Source organism: Natator depressus, chromosome 1 (assembly GCF_965152275.1).
Source record: "Natator depressus isolate rNatDep1 chromosome 1, rNatDep2.hap1, whole genome shotgun sequence".
Taxonomy (NCBI): Eukaryota; Metazoa; Chordata; order Testudines; family Cheloniidae; genus Natator; species Natator depressus.
In genome coordinates, this window is record NC_134234.1 from 324,958,200 (window position 1) to 324,975,164 (window position 16,965).

A 16,965-nucleotide genomic window follows, 5' to 3' on the forward strand; every position below is an offset into this window, starting at 1 on the left:
GTGTAAAGTTAAGCATGTGCATAGGTCTATGCATGATCAGAGTGAATTCCAAATTGCAATTTCTGACAGAGCTACTCAAACATTCTGGTACTGGGCAACGCAGAGGGGATAAACAGGAGTGTGGTTATATGTAGGAAATACCTACTCAAAAATGAAATTAACTCTGTCACATTTAATTTTTGTTATAAATAATATTTTGTAGGTGTTCCAGATGCATTAGAACAGCAAGTTAGGTATTGCAGATTTCAGACCATCTGCTACCGACTACTTATTCAAATCATCTTTAACTACAAGAGTAGAGGGCTATTCAGTTGCTTATTTTTAAATAAAGCAATCTTCAACAAAAATTCTGAGATTAAAAAAAGCCACCCACCCAAACAAACAAATTGGAATCATGAAAGTTATGGTTTTCTATTGGTGGATTCATTTGTTTAATCATTTACATTTTATTTTTCTTTGTTTTTCATCATCTTTTTTCTTAAAAGAAAAAATTAAGTACCAGCTAGTGAACCATATGAAGAAAAAAGCAGCTAAACTGAAGACTAATTTTAGTATAAGTTCTTTAAAGTATGTACAGAAAAACTGAATATGATTTAAAATGCTGTAATATCACTTGCCAAGTTGCCAGGATCTCTTTGTATATATCTTATGCAACTGAATATATCAACCAACTGAAGTTAAAATGGAAAAATAAACCAATTTATCTATTGGTTTGGTACCATTAACTCATCATATAATTCAAAACTCACTGACTGTATGTGATAAGATCCATACCTATTTAGTGAGCTAGCCTGTTAAAAGACCATATTTCTTCATGTGCAGACAGCATCTGTTAGCTGAATGCATTTATTAAACATAAATTATATCCTTTTCAAGGAATTCTTGTGATGTTTAAGTAAATGTTTGCTTGTTTACATTCACAGTAGTCTTTTAAAGAATAATAAAATTCAACATGGCATGTAATAAAATGGCTGCCCCTTCCCCTTCATCACTTGACAGTTGATTAGTAACTCTTGTTGGAACAAGAAATGAGTAAGAAAGGTGGTAACTCTTGCCTGGAGATCAATAAAGGGGCCACTAGCCAGTAGCTAACTGAGCTTTAGTTACCTCTAATTTTTAGCTATGTGGGAGCATTTAAGAAGGGGCGTTTAAAGGGTAAAACAGCAGCTTGGGACAGACACATGAAAGCGTATTTGTATGTGTCAAGGTTCCTTCCCCACTCTGAACTCTAGGGTACAGATGTGGGGACCCACATGAAAGACCCCCTAAGTTTATTCTTTCCAGCTTAGATAAAAACTTCCCCAAGGTACAAACTTTACCTTGTCCTTGAACAATATGCTGCCACCACCAAGCAGTTTAAACAAAGAACAGGTAAAGAGACCACTTGGAGACGTCTTCCTCCAAAATATCCCCCCAATCCCTACACCCCCGTTCGTGGGGAAGGCTTGATAATAATATCCTCACCAATTGGTACAGGTGAATACAGACCCAAACCCTTGGATCTTAAGAACAATGAAAAATCAATCAGGTTCTTAAAAGAAGAATTTTATTTAAAGAAAAGGTAAAACGATCACCTCTGTAAAATCAGGTTGGTAAATACAGGGTAATCAGATTCAAAACATAGAGAATCCCTCTAGGCAAAACCTTAAGTTACAAAAAGACACAAAAACAGGATTATACATTCCCTCCAGCACAGCTTATTTTACAAGCCATTAAACAAAAGAAAATCTAATGCATTTTCTAGGTAGATTACAGAAGTTGTAAGGCTTACAGAAGTTGTAAGGCTTGCATTCCTGATCTGTTCCCGGCAAAAGCATCACACAGACAGACCAAACCCTTTGTTCCCCCGCTCCAGATTTGTAAGAATCTTGTCCCCTCATTGGCCAGTTTGGATCAGGTGCCAGCTGGGCTACCTTAGCTTCTTAACCCTTTACAGGTGAAAGGGTTTTGCCTCTGGCCAGGAGGGATTTTATAGCACTGTATACAGAAAGGTGGTTACCCTTCCCTTTATATTTATGACAGTATGACACTGGTGAAGTGATACGAAAACAACAGTCACCGTGCAATGAGGACGTTCAAAGATATCAGTAAGAGGAATGCATTCAGAGATTGAGACTACAAAACATCCAGTGATTTTAGGACTTTATCTTAAATCTTCCCAGTACCACACAATGTAAAATTTCCAAAACTGAGCATATGCCGAACATGGGATGATCTTGTGTTCCATGAAAGTAATGACCCTCCAGGAAATAGGTTGCACAAAAGTGGGAAGAAAGTAAGAAGGACTGAGCCTATTTAATGATCTGAGGGGTTATTGTTTTCCCAGCATACTGATAAGTCTGGGGCTCCAGATAGCCTATAGAAAAAGTAAGCTGGTATCTTGGAATTTCTAGAATGGCGGTTCAGAGTTGTTCATTGGAAAGGACCATACTGTTGAATTTGTATTGTTTTAAAAACAAGTCTATATTAATAACATTACTGCTTTCCATTATTTTGGGAGGAGGAGTATGTGGTAGTGGTGGCCCAACAGGATGATGAATGTATGTATAGCTGCACAGATGGTATAGATGGGAGGGCTTCACTTTCCTTGACATTGGGATGCTGTTCCAGGAAGGAGGACTTCTGGGAAGAGATGGGGTCCACCTGATGAAGAAGGGAAGAGTAGCACCGTGCACCAACTCAACAACCTAATAACGAGGGCTATAAACTAGATTCAAAGGGAGCAGGTGACAAAAGTCTACAGGTCAGCATAAAAAAAAGGTAACCTTAATAGAAGTCTAGATGTTGGGGGATTGACAACTACAATAGGAGCAACCAGAAGGAAATCACTGGGGGAATCTGCTCAACATCTGACATGTCCATACATAAATGCAAGAGTATGGGGAACAAACAGGAAGAGCTGGAAGAATTAATACATAAGCTAAAATATGACTTAATTGGTATCACAGAGACTTGGTGGGATAAATCTCATGACTGGAATATTGGAAGCTTGTTCAGGAAGGGAAAAAGGGACGAGGTAGGGCATTATACATCAAGAATATAGACACTTGTTCTAAGGTCCAGAAGGAGGTAAGAGGCAGACCAGTTGTAAATCTCTGAATAAAAGTGGGAAAAGAGAGGTGATGTCACAGTAGGTGGGGGAGGGGGTTTATTTTCGACTACCAAATCAGAAAGAAGAGGTGGAGAAGGCATTTCTAGAACAAATAGAAATATCCAAAACACAAGGCCTGGTAGTAACTGGGGACTTCAATTTCACAGACATTTGTTGAAAAATACTCTGGCAAAGCACAAAATTTCCAATAAGTTCTTGGAATGTATTGGGGACAACTTCTTGTTTCAGAAGGTGGAGGAAGTAACCAGGAGACAACCATTTTAGACTTGATTGTGACCAACAGGGAGGAACTAGCTACATTGTAGAAGACAATTTGGGTGAAAGTTATCATGAAATGACAGGTTGCATAAATGTAAGGAAAGAAAGGAGTGGGAGCAAAAGAATAAGGCAATAGACTAAACAAAAGCAGACTTTAACAAACTCAGAGTCTTGGTAGGTAAGGTCCCACGGGAAGAAAATGTAGGGGACAAAGGAGTTCAGGAGAGGTGGCAGTTTCTCAAGGAGACAATATTAAAAAGGCACAACTGCAAACTACCCTGATGAGAAGGAAAGATCGGAAGAATAGTAAGAGGCCAATTCGGGTGCATCAAGAGCTCTTTAATGACTTGCAAATCAAAAAGGAATCCTACAAAAAGTGGAAACATGGACAAATTGCTGAGGAGGACTATTAGGGACAAAAAAAGGCTAAGTCGCAAAATGTATCACACCTAGCCAGGGACATAAAAGAAGAGATTCTTTAAATACATTGGGAGCAAGAGAAAGATAAAGGAAAGTATAAGTCTTCTACTTAGCGGGGAAGGAGAGCTAATAACTGATGACATCAAGAAGGCTGAGGTGTTTAATGCCTATTTTGCTTCAGTCTTCAGTTGGACTACTGTGTCCAAATCTGGATGCCACATTTTAAGAAAGATGTAAATAAATTGGAGAGAGTCCAGAGGTGAGCAACAAAAATGATAAAAGGTTTAGAAAACCTAACCCATGAGGAAAAGTTAAAAAAAAACTGGACATGTTTAGTCTTAAGAAAAGAAGACTGAGGGACCTGAGACCAATCTTCAAATATGGTAAGGGCTCTTATAAAGAGGATGGGGATCAACTGTTCTCCATGTCCACTGAAGGTAGGACAAGAAGTAGGGGGCTTAATCTTCAGCAAGGGAGCTTTAGCTTAGATATTAGGACAAGTGTTCTAACTATAAGGGTAATTAAGTTCTGGTGTAGGCTTCCAAGGGAGGTTGTGAAATCCCATCATTAGAGGTTTTTAAGAATAGGTTTGACAAATACATGTCAGGCATGGTCTAGGTTTACTTGGTCCTGTCTCACTGGAGGGCTCTGGACTTGCTGATGTCTCAAAGTCCCTTATAGCCTTACATTTCTATGATTGTATGATACTGACTGATGAGGACCAATAATCGGGGCAGAATTGTTACTGAGCTAAGCAAAATCCATGAGAAATTCCAACATTTCAACATTGGTTTTCATCCTGAAACTGGCCAAAAATGTCGAAATGCCAACATTCCAAAAAAATTGGATTGGAAATATCAAAACATTCTGCCCCCACCCATTCTCTCAAGGCTCCATGGCCAGATTCTCTCTTCCAGGAAGCACTAAAAATCATATGACTCCCATGATGCACTATAGAGGAAATATAAGTCACTTTTCCCCCTCTGTGTCTTAGCTTCCCCATCTGTAAAATGGAAATTATGATACTGAAATAAATGACCTCCTTTGTCAAGTGCTTTGTGATGTACTGATGAAAAGCATTATAAAAGAGGTTATGAAGTATTAATTATTAATTATTATTATTATTATTCGTTATTATGGTAGATGTAGTCATTCAGGGAGTCTGGTCAACAGGAGGGAATGGGGGCCAGAACTACAACTCTCAACGCATCACAAATAAATGCAGTATAATGCTTTTTTGAACTGATTAAAACTAAGTGTTTTGGGTCCTCTTTAAAAATGAAAGGAAGTATTCCAATTCACGTCAGACTGAGCGAAATGGAATACATTATTTCAATTTTCCCAACAGAAAATCAATCTTTTTGGCAAAATGAAAATTTTTGTTAGAAAACTGAAATTCTGCAAAAACTACCTTTTCCATCGGAATGATCTGTGATGGAAAATTCCTGACCATCTTTATTTAGTAGCATTATGGTAGCACCTGAAGGCCCCCAACAGAGATCAGGCCCCCACTCTGTGAGGCAGTGTATATACACATAGTAACAGACAGTCCCTGCCTCAGAGAATTTACCATCGAAATAGATATGATAGACAAGGGGAAACAGAGACACAGATAAGTGAAGTGACTTGCCCAGGGTCACACAGCAGGTCCGGGCAGAGAAGAATAGACGTCAGGTCTCCAAACTGCCTCTCTGATGGGCAGTGAGTGGCAGATGGGATTATAGGAGAAGAGTGAGCAGGAAGCCATGGCTTCTGTGACAGGGGAGGAGGAAGAGGAAAGGTTGTCTTGGTGGATCTTGTCATTTTCACTGAAAAGGTCAGTGAGAACCTGTGCAGAGAGGGAGAAAGTGTCTGTGTGAGAAGGCTTAGAGCAGGGGTCGGCAACCTTTCAGAAGTGGTGTACCGAGTCTTCATTTATTCACTCTAATTTAAGGTTTTGCATGCCAGTAATACATTTTAACGTTTTTAGAAGGTCTCTTTCTATAAGTCTATAATATATAACTAAACTGTTGTTGTATGTAAAGTAAGTAAGATTTTTAAAATGTTTAAGAAGCTTCATTTAAAATTAAATTAAAATGCAGAGCCCCCCGGACCAGTGGCCAGGACCCGGGCAGTGTGAGTGCCACTGAAAATCAGCTTGCGTGCCGCCTTTGGCATGTGTGCCATAGGTTGCCTACCCCTGGTTTAGAGGATGCCAAAGGTAATAAATAAGCAGCTGGTACTGGAGGCTTGGGAGTCAATGAGAGTGGAGAATTAGTATTGTTTGTTAAGGAACACAGAACAGCTGAAAGCACAGGCTTTGTCTGTAGTGGAGGAAACCCTAGTGGTCAGTGGCCCAAAAATGTAGCAATTATATGTTATGGGTGGATAGACTTTGAGGTAGAAAAGAGATAGAAAGGAATCCAGGGTGGCAGAGAGAGTGGAGGGATTCAACAGCAAAAGAACAGGAAGGAAGGGGCTGAGAGTGGCAGAAGTGGCTGGCCTGGAGAATTGCTTACAGAACTGGTTATATGGTGTGGCCAGCCACATACATCCCATTTAGCCAATGCAAATTCTAACTGCAATAAAATAAAGCACAAACCGTCAGCCTCACCTCAGTCCCTGGAAAAATCATGGAGCAGGTCCTCAAAGAATCAATCCTGAAGCACTTACATGAGAGGAAAGTGATCAGGAACAGTCAGCATGGATTCACCAAGGGAAGGTCATGCCTGACTAATCTAATCGCCTTTTATGATGAGATTACTGCTTCTGTGGATGAAGGGAAAGCAGTGGATGTATTGTTTCTTGACTTTAACAAAGCTTTTGACACGGTCTCCCACAGTATTCTTGTCAGCAAGTTAAGGAAGTATGGGCTGGATGAATGCACTATAAGGTGGGTAGAAAGCTGGCTAGATTGTCGGGCTCAACGGGTAGTGATCAATGGCTCCATGTCTAGTTGGCAGCCGGTGTCAAGTGGAGTGCCCCAGGGGTCAGTCCTGGGGCCGGTTTTGTTCAATATCTTCATAAATGATCTGGAGGATGGTGTGGATTGCACTCTCAGCAAATTTGCGGATGATACTAAACTGGGAGGAGTGGTAGATACGCTGGAGGGGAGGGATAGGATACAGAAGGACCTAGACAAATTGGAGGATTGGGCCAAAAGAAATCTGATGAGGTTCAATAAGGATAAGTGCAGGGTCCTACACTTAGGACGGAAGAATCCAATGCACCGCTACAGACTAGGGACCGAATGGCTAGGCAGCAGTTCTGCGGAAAAGGACCTAGGGGTGACAGTGGACAAGAAGCTGGATATGAGTCAGCAGTGTGCCCTTGTTGCCAAGAAGGCCAATGGCATTTTGGGATGTATAAGTAGGGGCATAGCGAGCAGATCGAGGGACGTGATCGTTCCCCTCTATTCGACACTGGTGAGGCCTCATCTGGAGTACTGTGTCCAGTTTTGGGCCCCACACTACAAGAAGGATGTGGATAAATTGGAGAGAGTCCAGCGAAGGGCAACAAAAATGATTAGGGGTCTAGAGCACATGACTTATGAGGAGAGGCTGAGGGAGCTGGGATTGTTTAGTCTGCAGAAGAGAAGAATGAGGGGGGATTTGATAGCTGCTTTCAACTACCTGAAAGGGGGTTCCAAAGAGGATGGCTCTAGACTGTTCTCAATGGTAGCAGATGACAGAACGAGGAGTAATGGTCTCAAGTTGCAATGGGGGAGGTTTAGATTGGATATTAGGAAAAACTTTTTCACTAAGAGGGTGGTGAAACACTGGAATGCGTTACCTAGGGAGGTGGTAGAATCTCCTTCCTTAGAGGTTTTTAAGGTCAGGCTTGACAAAGCCCTGGCTGGGATGATTTAACTGGGAATTGGTCCTGCTTCGAGCAGGGGGTTGGACTAGATGACCTTCTGGGGTCCCTTCCAACCCTGATATTCTATGATTCTATGAGTGACAATGAAACTAACTTGCAGAAACATGAACCCTAAAAATAACAACAATATAGGAAACAAAGTACATATCATTTCCTATTTAAGCACCAGTGACTTTCTAGAAGTCTGAATCTCCACCTAGAAGTGAACTTTAGTAGATCATAAACTGTAAAGAGCAAATAATTTCTTTGGCATAAAACAAATTTACGCAGCGTTAGCTGAAACCAGTATAAAGTTAGTACTTTAATTGTCATTAAATCTATAAAAACCTTGTGTGCTAAATTAAACTCCCCAATGTCAGATGTTAATGGCAAGCTGGTAACACTTCTCACAAGCATCTGCCATTTTGAGAGGCCTGTATCTCTGTGGAGACTCACAACGTTAAAGAAACCAAGCAATTTCTATCTTGAGCAACCAAAGAACGACAGAAAAATTGTGTACATTACATGAGAGAGCTTTACTTTGAGGAAAAGAGCATAAGATCTCTCCCTAAAATCTTTTATGCTTCACTTCAAGTACTTTGCTGAGCAACTCTTGAAAGCGAGAGGCGACCTAGAGTGCTATGCAGTAACACCCTAGTCAAATAGCTGCAAAATAATCCTATAAATAATCTGAAATTATTTCAGTTTTTGACATTTAAATAGTTGTTGTGGTTTCAGTGAATTGCAACTGCTGGGAAAAGGAGCAATACATATTTGTTTTCAACAATGTCTGATGTATCACTGTCTAGCTTTGTTTTGTTTTTTAAACTCAAGACAATGCACCACTAAGCACTGGATAATGATATGTCATACCAAGTATCACATGTGAGACACATTTCTAATGCAAAACTTAAGTCCCCTTGTTTTGTGTCAGTAACAATTCTACTGTATGCATTGTAGCACTTAAGACATGGGGAACTAGCATTATCAGTGCTGGAAAAAATGTATCATAAAATTATTCAGATGTGATAATTTTCATGTCAGACGAGGAAGTTAGGATTACTGCTGAAATGGGGAGAGATTCTTGGAATGAATGGGTACTTAAAAACTGCACAGATTTATATAAAATAAGAGAACATTTTGTACCATACCACTGACCTTACATTTTATACACCCAAATATTCATCAATGATTCTCTGTCTTTTACCAGCACGAAATGGCATAAAATTATACCCTTCAACTGATAATGTTTACATTAATCAATATTAGGTATAATGGCAGTTTCACATAAATCAAATGAGGTGTATGAAAACAGCTAGTATTTTATGTTAATACATTAAACACATATTCACAACATAAGTTTTAAACTAATGCATATATAATGCAGGTGTAAAATACCTTGTATCTTTTTCTATGGCTCAAAATACATAAAAATAATAATTTATAATAAATCACTCCCTTCCCACCTTATGATACTTGGTGAGCTGAACCAACACTGAAATATAGGACAAATTAAATATACCATCTAGGAAAGAAATTCATTAGAATGCATTTATTAACATAATTTTTATTAAACTGTTTTAATGACAGAAACTTTACTAGAGAAAATCTGAAAAGCATACAGAGTGTACATAAAGATATACAGTTTGATGAGAGCTGTATCTTGCAGTTGATATATTTTTTAACCAAAATACACTTTTATCTGTTTTTCATAACAAATATATTTCTTTTAAATGTCTCCAATCTTATTTTTGTTTTTATTTGTTAAACTATTTTCATTGCAACACCAAATATCTGGCCTGGAACTGTAATAGTGACTATTCGCTTCCCCACCCACAGTTCTATCAGACACTGTTTTGTTTAAATACTAAGTAGCACAGCACTGTGGATTTAAAATCAAATCAAATAATATTCATTTCTCATGGTGCTGTTGGTTTCCCTTATGAACTGCATTTCTTGTAGACTGAAAGCTCAGAATCTTAAAAGAGATTCTGTTCTGCAGACCAAAGTTCTCAGTGGGAGACAGGGGAGAGGGGTCAGTCAAGGAGTCAAAAAACAAAACAGACATAAAACACACTTGCGATCCTCAGCTTTGGATATCATCAGAAAGTGGGAATAAAAAGCAGAAACACATGGCACACTGAGAATACTGTACCACTTATGGCTTATAACCAAAGCAGCAATTAAACACCTTTCATCGGTCCGTAAAATGCCTTCCTTTTTCAAGAATTCAGAGAGACACACACACACAAAGACAAATCCTTTCTGAGCAGCAATGAAAACTTAATAACCTACCATTTTCTTTGCACTCTTCAGGAGGTTTAGCCTTTTTCGCAAGTCGTGGATCCAGCCATGATGTTGTCTTTGTGTTATGGCTGAAAAGAAAAGAGATCACTCTGAGCAGACACATACTGAAAGGAATCAAGTTTATTCCTTAAGAAAAAAAGGGTTAGTCCAACAAAATTGCAATCGATACACTTAATTTGCTTACTGGTTCTAAGTAGCCCTGAAGGAGGTGTAAGAGTAATTGTGCAAGGCAGCTGCAAATTTGGCAACCTCAGCTCCCTGTCCTCAAAGCAGCTATTTTTATTAAAATCAACTAGAATGTTGCCAAGTTAACCTCATTGAAAATGCAGAACTCATCCAGAGCAAAAGGAATTTATTACAAATACAGTGTTCTCTAGCTGAATGAGTGCAGTCGACAGGATTCCACACCATCCTCAGAGTTTTTGGATAGAATTATTTTCATCTTAAACCTGTCCTTTTCATACATACGTGTTTGTTATTTCTTAACAGCCACGCTGGCAAGGCATTGCAAAAATGATGCAAATTACAGTGTGCTCCTGCAAAGTCTACATTTTCTAACAGAGTGATTAATGACACTTTGTTTAACCAACCTTCATCTATTCCATATCTAATTCTTCTACCACGATAAGATGTATTTTGCACAAGCTGAATGAGTCATGTGGCTATTTTGCTATACTCAGAATAGATCATTCAGGAATCAGCAATGAAATAGTCTCTGAATTGGTACAAACTGTTTTCCAGGAGAGTATTTTGCCAAATGAACTGACACACAGAGCAGCTAATCAGAGTTAAAACAAGCTTTTTTATGTATACCCTTTCCACATCCTTTTGAATTTGGAGCCAAATAAAAAAAACAATGCCAAGAAAGGAAGGCTATAAAACGGGAAGGAGATGTAACAATTATTCTCATATTTGCACAGGTGCCCGTCTTCTAACACTGACATCCCTTTCTAAGGCATGTTTTATTTATCTAACACATCCTAGGAGTCTGCTCACTTTGTACAGTTTTATATATTACTGAATTATTTAGATTATTAATATAACATTTGCTGTCTAATTTAAAATTTATTTAAAGCATTTGCTGTAAACGTTAGTGAAAAGTAGATGGAACCAGGCAGACAGTCAAAAATTGATCTGGATACATTTTGTAATTTATCAATTACTCGTATTGATTTATACACATAGTGAGATCTGGTCCAGAGGTGTAATCCTTCCATTTAAGGATAAGAAAGTCCTGCATTCTAATCCCTGCTCCTATCCTGACTGCCTGTGTGCTCTTGGGTATGTCAATTCTCCTCTTTGCCTTGATTTCACCAATAATAATAAGGCCAATTTTCAAATTTGGATGCCTTAAGTAGCCACTTAAATTTGTATTTAGGCATTTAAATATCCATTTTAGGCACTGGGAGCAGGTGGCTTTCCCACCGTACACCAAAACACAGTCTACCAATGTTGAATAAAGTAAAATCCCACCCTCCTCTGGGTTGTGGCTTTATTTATGTAGAAATTAATAATAATAAAATAACTTCCAACCCAAGCCGTTGGCCCATACTTTAAATCAGCTGTGGCTAGGGTTCTTACCTGAGGACTCTTCTGCCTAGAGCCTCTCTAGAACCACTCCCACCTGCCTGTAATCTAGGGTAGGGACAGTGGGCCCCACTTGCTACAGTGAGTCAGCAGGAATCCACCAGCACTTTCCTTCAGGGTTCCTCGAATAATAATACATAGCTCTTACAGAATGCTTTCATCACTAGATTAAAGCACTTTGCAAAGAAAGTCAGTAACATCACCCCCACTTTACAGAAAGGAGAAACTGAGGCACATAGCTGTGAAGTGACTCCCCTAAAGTCACCCAGCAGCAGAGCCAGAAATAGAACTAAGGACTCCAAAGTCCCTGGTGAGTGGCCTGTCCACTAAGTCACTTTGCCTCAGCCTAGAGCTAGTTAAGAACTCTCCAACATGTTATACATTCTATATGATGAGTTGATGCGTCATTTAAATACACGTTTAAGTTAACTCTCATAGTAGGTGTCTAAAATGGGTATCTAGTTAGGCACCAAAAAGAACATTTAGGTGCCAAATTTAGGCACCTGAGTTTGAAAACTAAGAGCAATATTACTATTTAAAGTGTGAACTAGTGACTTGCATTTTCCAAGGCTTTTGTTGAATTTAAGAAATTAACCAGCAAACAGTTAAATAGTGTTCCAACACAAGTGTGACTTTCCTAAAGACTCTAGTTCGCCTTGTTTCGTAAGCTGTGGCCAGGATAACAGTTAATACTCTAATTAAAACACCAAAACCTAACAAGTAAGCATAGCAAACAACTGGAAGGCAGAACAAGGGTAATATACATAATAACAACACCAATATCACACTGTTACACCAACTATGCGCACACATTAATGTTGCTGAACCATTAAAAACCTTTTAAAATTATTCCTAATATCAGCTATCCACACTGCCACTCATACGAACCATCAGTGGTCAGCTGGCTTCTTGCAGGTGTCGTAACAGATGCGAGTCCCGCGGACAGATTTGAAAGAGAAGGTAGTGGTTTTACAGATTAGTTCAGATTAGTCCATTTATGCAGGGCAGCTTGAGAGGAAATGCAAAGGCAATTGACAAAGTGCACAAACAGGCATTCAAGGCTGGTATCACTGACTGAGTGAAAGGGGTGAGGTGATGCAGTAAAAGCATCCAGAAAGAAATATAGCTGCAGTGCAATTAACATTTTTCCCTGGCTTCTCTTCGGTTATTCAGCAAAGAACCCTACTTCATCACTGGAAGGCATGCTCAAAAAGTCTCCCCTACATCATTTCCATGAGCCTGATTACTGTATGTGGTAACTGAATTGAAAGGCAGGTGTACAATTCCTGAACAAATATTACATCTCTGCTACTGAGGGCAAGCTTCCCCCTTGAAATCAAAAGCAGCTTCTTAAAGCCAGAAGCCATGGAAAGAGTTTTGATGTTGAAGTCCCCATAGGCTTTTACACTATGCTCCCGGAACATGGTAGTAGTAAAAGATTTTAATTCATCCTAATTTGTTTACCAGTGTACAAGGGAGAAATTGTGCAGAAGCCTAGAGTCTACTGTGAATTTGCTGAATAATGTCTAAAATAGAAAATGAAAGTAGCTAAAAAACAATTAAATAATTATTGCTCTTTTAACTGAAATTGCCAATACTATGTACTAGTGGGCTATAGAAATGTTTTATTATAACCAAAGTATGATATTAACACAGGAAAAATAACAGAGTTTCATGCAAAAATTATTCTCCATCTGGCTTCTGTGGAATGAAGGGAAGGACTGTCCACTGGTTAGGGTGCCAGCCTGGAACTTAGAAGACCTTGGTTCAATTCTCCACTCTGCTGCAGACTTCTTGTATGACCTTACTCTTTGTGTTCCTGTTCCCCAGCTGTAAAATGGGGATAATAGCACTTTTCTACCTCACCAGGGTATTGTAAGGATAAATACATTACAGAGTATGAGGTGCTCAGATACTGTAGTAATGGGGCCATATATGTGCCTATGATAGAGTGACATAAATAGATGGTAGATCTCCATTTATTTTCAGGAGTGTGGGGGGCACAACACAAAATCTACTACCACAGTTGGCACCACCAAACCTAGGGCTGGTCTATACCTAAAACTTAGGTTGACCTAGCTATGTTGCTATATGGTAAAGCTGACCTAAGCCCCAGTGTAGACCTAATAGTACCTCTTGGAGAGGTGGATTTACTAGAGCGATGGAAGAAGCCCTTCTGTCGCTGGAGAAAGTGTCTACACTACACTACATTACATTACAGTAGATATCAAAGGTGAACTGTGTCATAAGATATACATACACAGGAATACTAACAGTGCTCTCTCGCCAGAAGGGGAATGGAGACTGAAGTATCTTGTGACCGCTAGGGTGGTGTCCTTCTGGAGCGGGCAGCAATGCAATACAGCAGTGCGAACATTACTGCTGCTCATGCTGATGATGAGCTAGGCTATCCATTTTCATATAAGCCGAGTCCACTTAAAACCAAAATTTACTGCAGCTGAAAATGTACATCGAAATTTGCAGCTTGGAGCCAAGTTACAACATTTGAGAAAACCTGCTCCGCACAGGGGTTGAGGTTCACCTCTCAGTGCAGCAGAAAAGCAGGAAAATGCACATGGAAGCATTAGGTGCCCATTACTGAGGCACAACAGGCTGCCTAGTTCAATATACAGTGGCACACTGAGGACCAGATTTCTGAAGATATGCAGTCACCTAAAGATACAGATAGGCAACTTGTGGGATTTTCAAAAGTACCTAAGCCCTTAACTCCCATAGGAGTTAGGCATCTACGTGCTTTTGAAAATTCCACTGGGTGCCTATCTGCATCTTTAGGAGCCTAAATACCTTCAAAAATCTGGCCTCAACAATGCATGTCCTTATTTTTGTGGATATGTGCAAGACACTGCACTATTTGAGTGTAGTTTTTGTTTGATGAAGTAGCATTAGCAATCTGTCAATTTCAAACTCTTTGACAGATTAAATCTTGTATTAAGAGAGACTTCAGACAATCTTCTGAAATATTTCTGAAAGGAATATGGGCGGTAGTTTCCAACAGTAATTGTCTTTAATGTCTCTTGAAAACACCATAAATTAATTGAAAATGGTGGCTCTATCCAGCATGTAATTTGCATGTTATTGTGAAATGCCTTATGAAAGGGGTATTTGCCAGTATATAGTTCAAGTTAGCTGAGAGACAGATCACATATGGGTTTTTCAATGTACAGCACAGCATTCAAGAGGGTCTACAGTGTAAAAGTTCAGGCAAACGAGAATATATGAAACAGACAGAGATCCAATGCCCCACTGTAGTTCTCCTGCCTTTTTCATTTTTTGCTCTAAATGCTCAGCCTTTTACTCATATCTCAGGTAGAGCTCTGGATGTGTAACATTTTTCAGCTGGCTTAATACTGATTTCAGGCAGTTTAGTTAAGATGTGTATGGGTACAGTGACAGAAAAATAGGGCACCAGAACTGCAATCTTGTAGTCCCTCTTCTGTTGGCTGTAACTCAGACTTACTGCAGACACTTAGTTCTCTACCTTATGGTGGTTCTAGTTCATTAAATCCAAAGTAGGGTATTTGATTGTAAGTGTGAAAGTAGTAAGAACAGCTTCCAAGAAAAACAGAACTGACTCTCATATTTTGGGGCATGAAATTTCATAATATAAACCCCAAACTTGGTGGGTTGGGTTAAAATAGAAATCTGCAACGTGGGGGAAAGAGGGATCTTGGAAGAGAGAAGGGCTGTGAATGAGAAAGTGGAGAAACAGAACTTGAGGTCTGACTGTAACCTGGTTTGGGGATTGAGAGGAATTGGTGTAGAGGTAAAAGAATGATAGTGATTGGGAGAAAGGAGGAGAAAAATACACTACTAGAGCAGATTGAGAAAGTCTTTTAAAAACAATTTGCATAAAACGTTTCCTCAATTTTAGTAAATTCACCAGTGGCAGGACAGTCTGTCACTGGGTACAAGGAAATGGCTTTGGAGAGAATAAGTCAAGGGTGGCTTGTCTTGGTGTCCCAAGATCAGAAGCGGAATATGATCATACTATGCTTGATAGGAAACTCATCAATTCAATGTGGCATGTAAATATTGTACAAGAATAATGGGAGCCTAGGAATGAACCTCAGAAGAGCCTGATGATTCTGAACTCTCCAGGAGACGATGGCGATACTGGTACAGACAGGCCTCATTCACAGATAGAAGGGGAGCCCTCTCTCCTGATGTGCACCTTAGAGATGCACTGAAAAAAAGAGCTACAGGGAAAGGAGGTTTGTATCATCATTTGTGGTGGCAGAAAGAACCTAATCACCTCAGTTTTTCAGGTCCCAGTTCAGCAAAGCACTCAAGCACTCTCTCATTTAAACATGCATGCTTAGGGGTTTACTGAATAGTGGTAGACTTACGCATGTACTTAAAGTTAAGAATGAGATTAAATGCTTTGCTGAATTGGGGCTTTATAGAGATTTTAATATTGTTGTATTTATTTTAATTAGGCACTAGTGGGCATTGTTTACAAATAATCCAAAGGAGCCAGTGCCTATTGACCTTTATAATACAGTGCAAGGTTCATCTCTTCTCTTAAGCATTTGCTTCAGGTGTGGGGCTAAGACCGGAGGGCTAAAGGGATTTTTTGTAACAGCTTTTTGGAAGAGAGAGAAAAATTGAAAAAACATTATGATTATGACTTGTGCGTGCAAACTGAGACAGGTCACACTCATCAGTTCTGTTTAAAGTGGGGGAGAAGAGGCAGAACTGGAGACTTCTTTTGGCATGTGCAATTTACAAATAGCCATTTTAATTATTGCATGTTCTCATTATGACATATTCTAAATAAAAAATAAATGTAGGAGATTGACTCCTGTCTAGATGCCTATGTTTCAATATTTGAATCTATATATAAAAGGGAGGCTGTAAGGGAGCACCAAGAACTGTGTGCGAATTGCTCCTCATAACAAACATTGGTGAGCATCACATGGAGGTATGTGCTTCCTGTTTTTTCTCTTAAGCCTATCAGTGTTAACTCACCTACGCAAACACACAGTCACGCACCTATTTCAAAACCGGAAACAAACCAACCAAACTATGTATGCTCAAAAGAAGTATCATTGAGTCATCCTGAGAACTTTGTGTCTGAAATGTCTTGTCTAGTTAGACCTAGGGGCAGAGACAGTGCCTTCCAATGTGCTTTGTATGGTGCTAATCTGGCCATCAGTGATTAACAATAATAAAGTGTACAGATAGTTATCCTTCTTGTTATCAAATTGCTTTCTCTTCCATTTTAAGTCTGCCACATTCCACTGAGAGTGTTTTGATATACGGACTTGCTCAAAAATTTAGTTAGGTTAGTTTGAGGAGAATTTAGGAAAATATTCTTCCCTGGAAATATAAATCCTCTGGGTATACTCGGGAAAGCTAAAGAATTTGAGATCACTTACTGTTTGGAGTCCTTGGAGTTTAAATGAACAATTCACAAAAGCCTC

General features: G+C 39.3%; 1 protein-coding gene across 3 annotated transcripts in view; it reads right to left on the reverse strand.

The window, feature by feature from the left end:
• The window catches only part of MAGI2 (membrane associated guanylate kinase, WW and PDZ domain containing 2), a 1,132,945-nt gene that overhangs the window by 363,199 nt on the left and 752,781 nt on the right, over positions 1-16,965 (reverse strand). For all 3 annotated transcript variants that reach the window (XM_074942551.1, XM_074942550.1, XM_074942552.1), the window contains exon 6: positions 9,923-10,002. In XM_074942551.1, the coding sequence (XP_074798652.1) occupies positions 9,923-10,002 (80 nt within the window). The remainder of the gene's footprint in view (positions 1-9,922; positions 10,003-16,965) is intronic.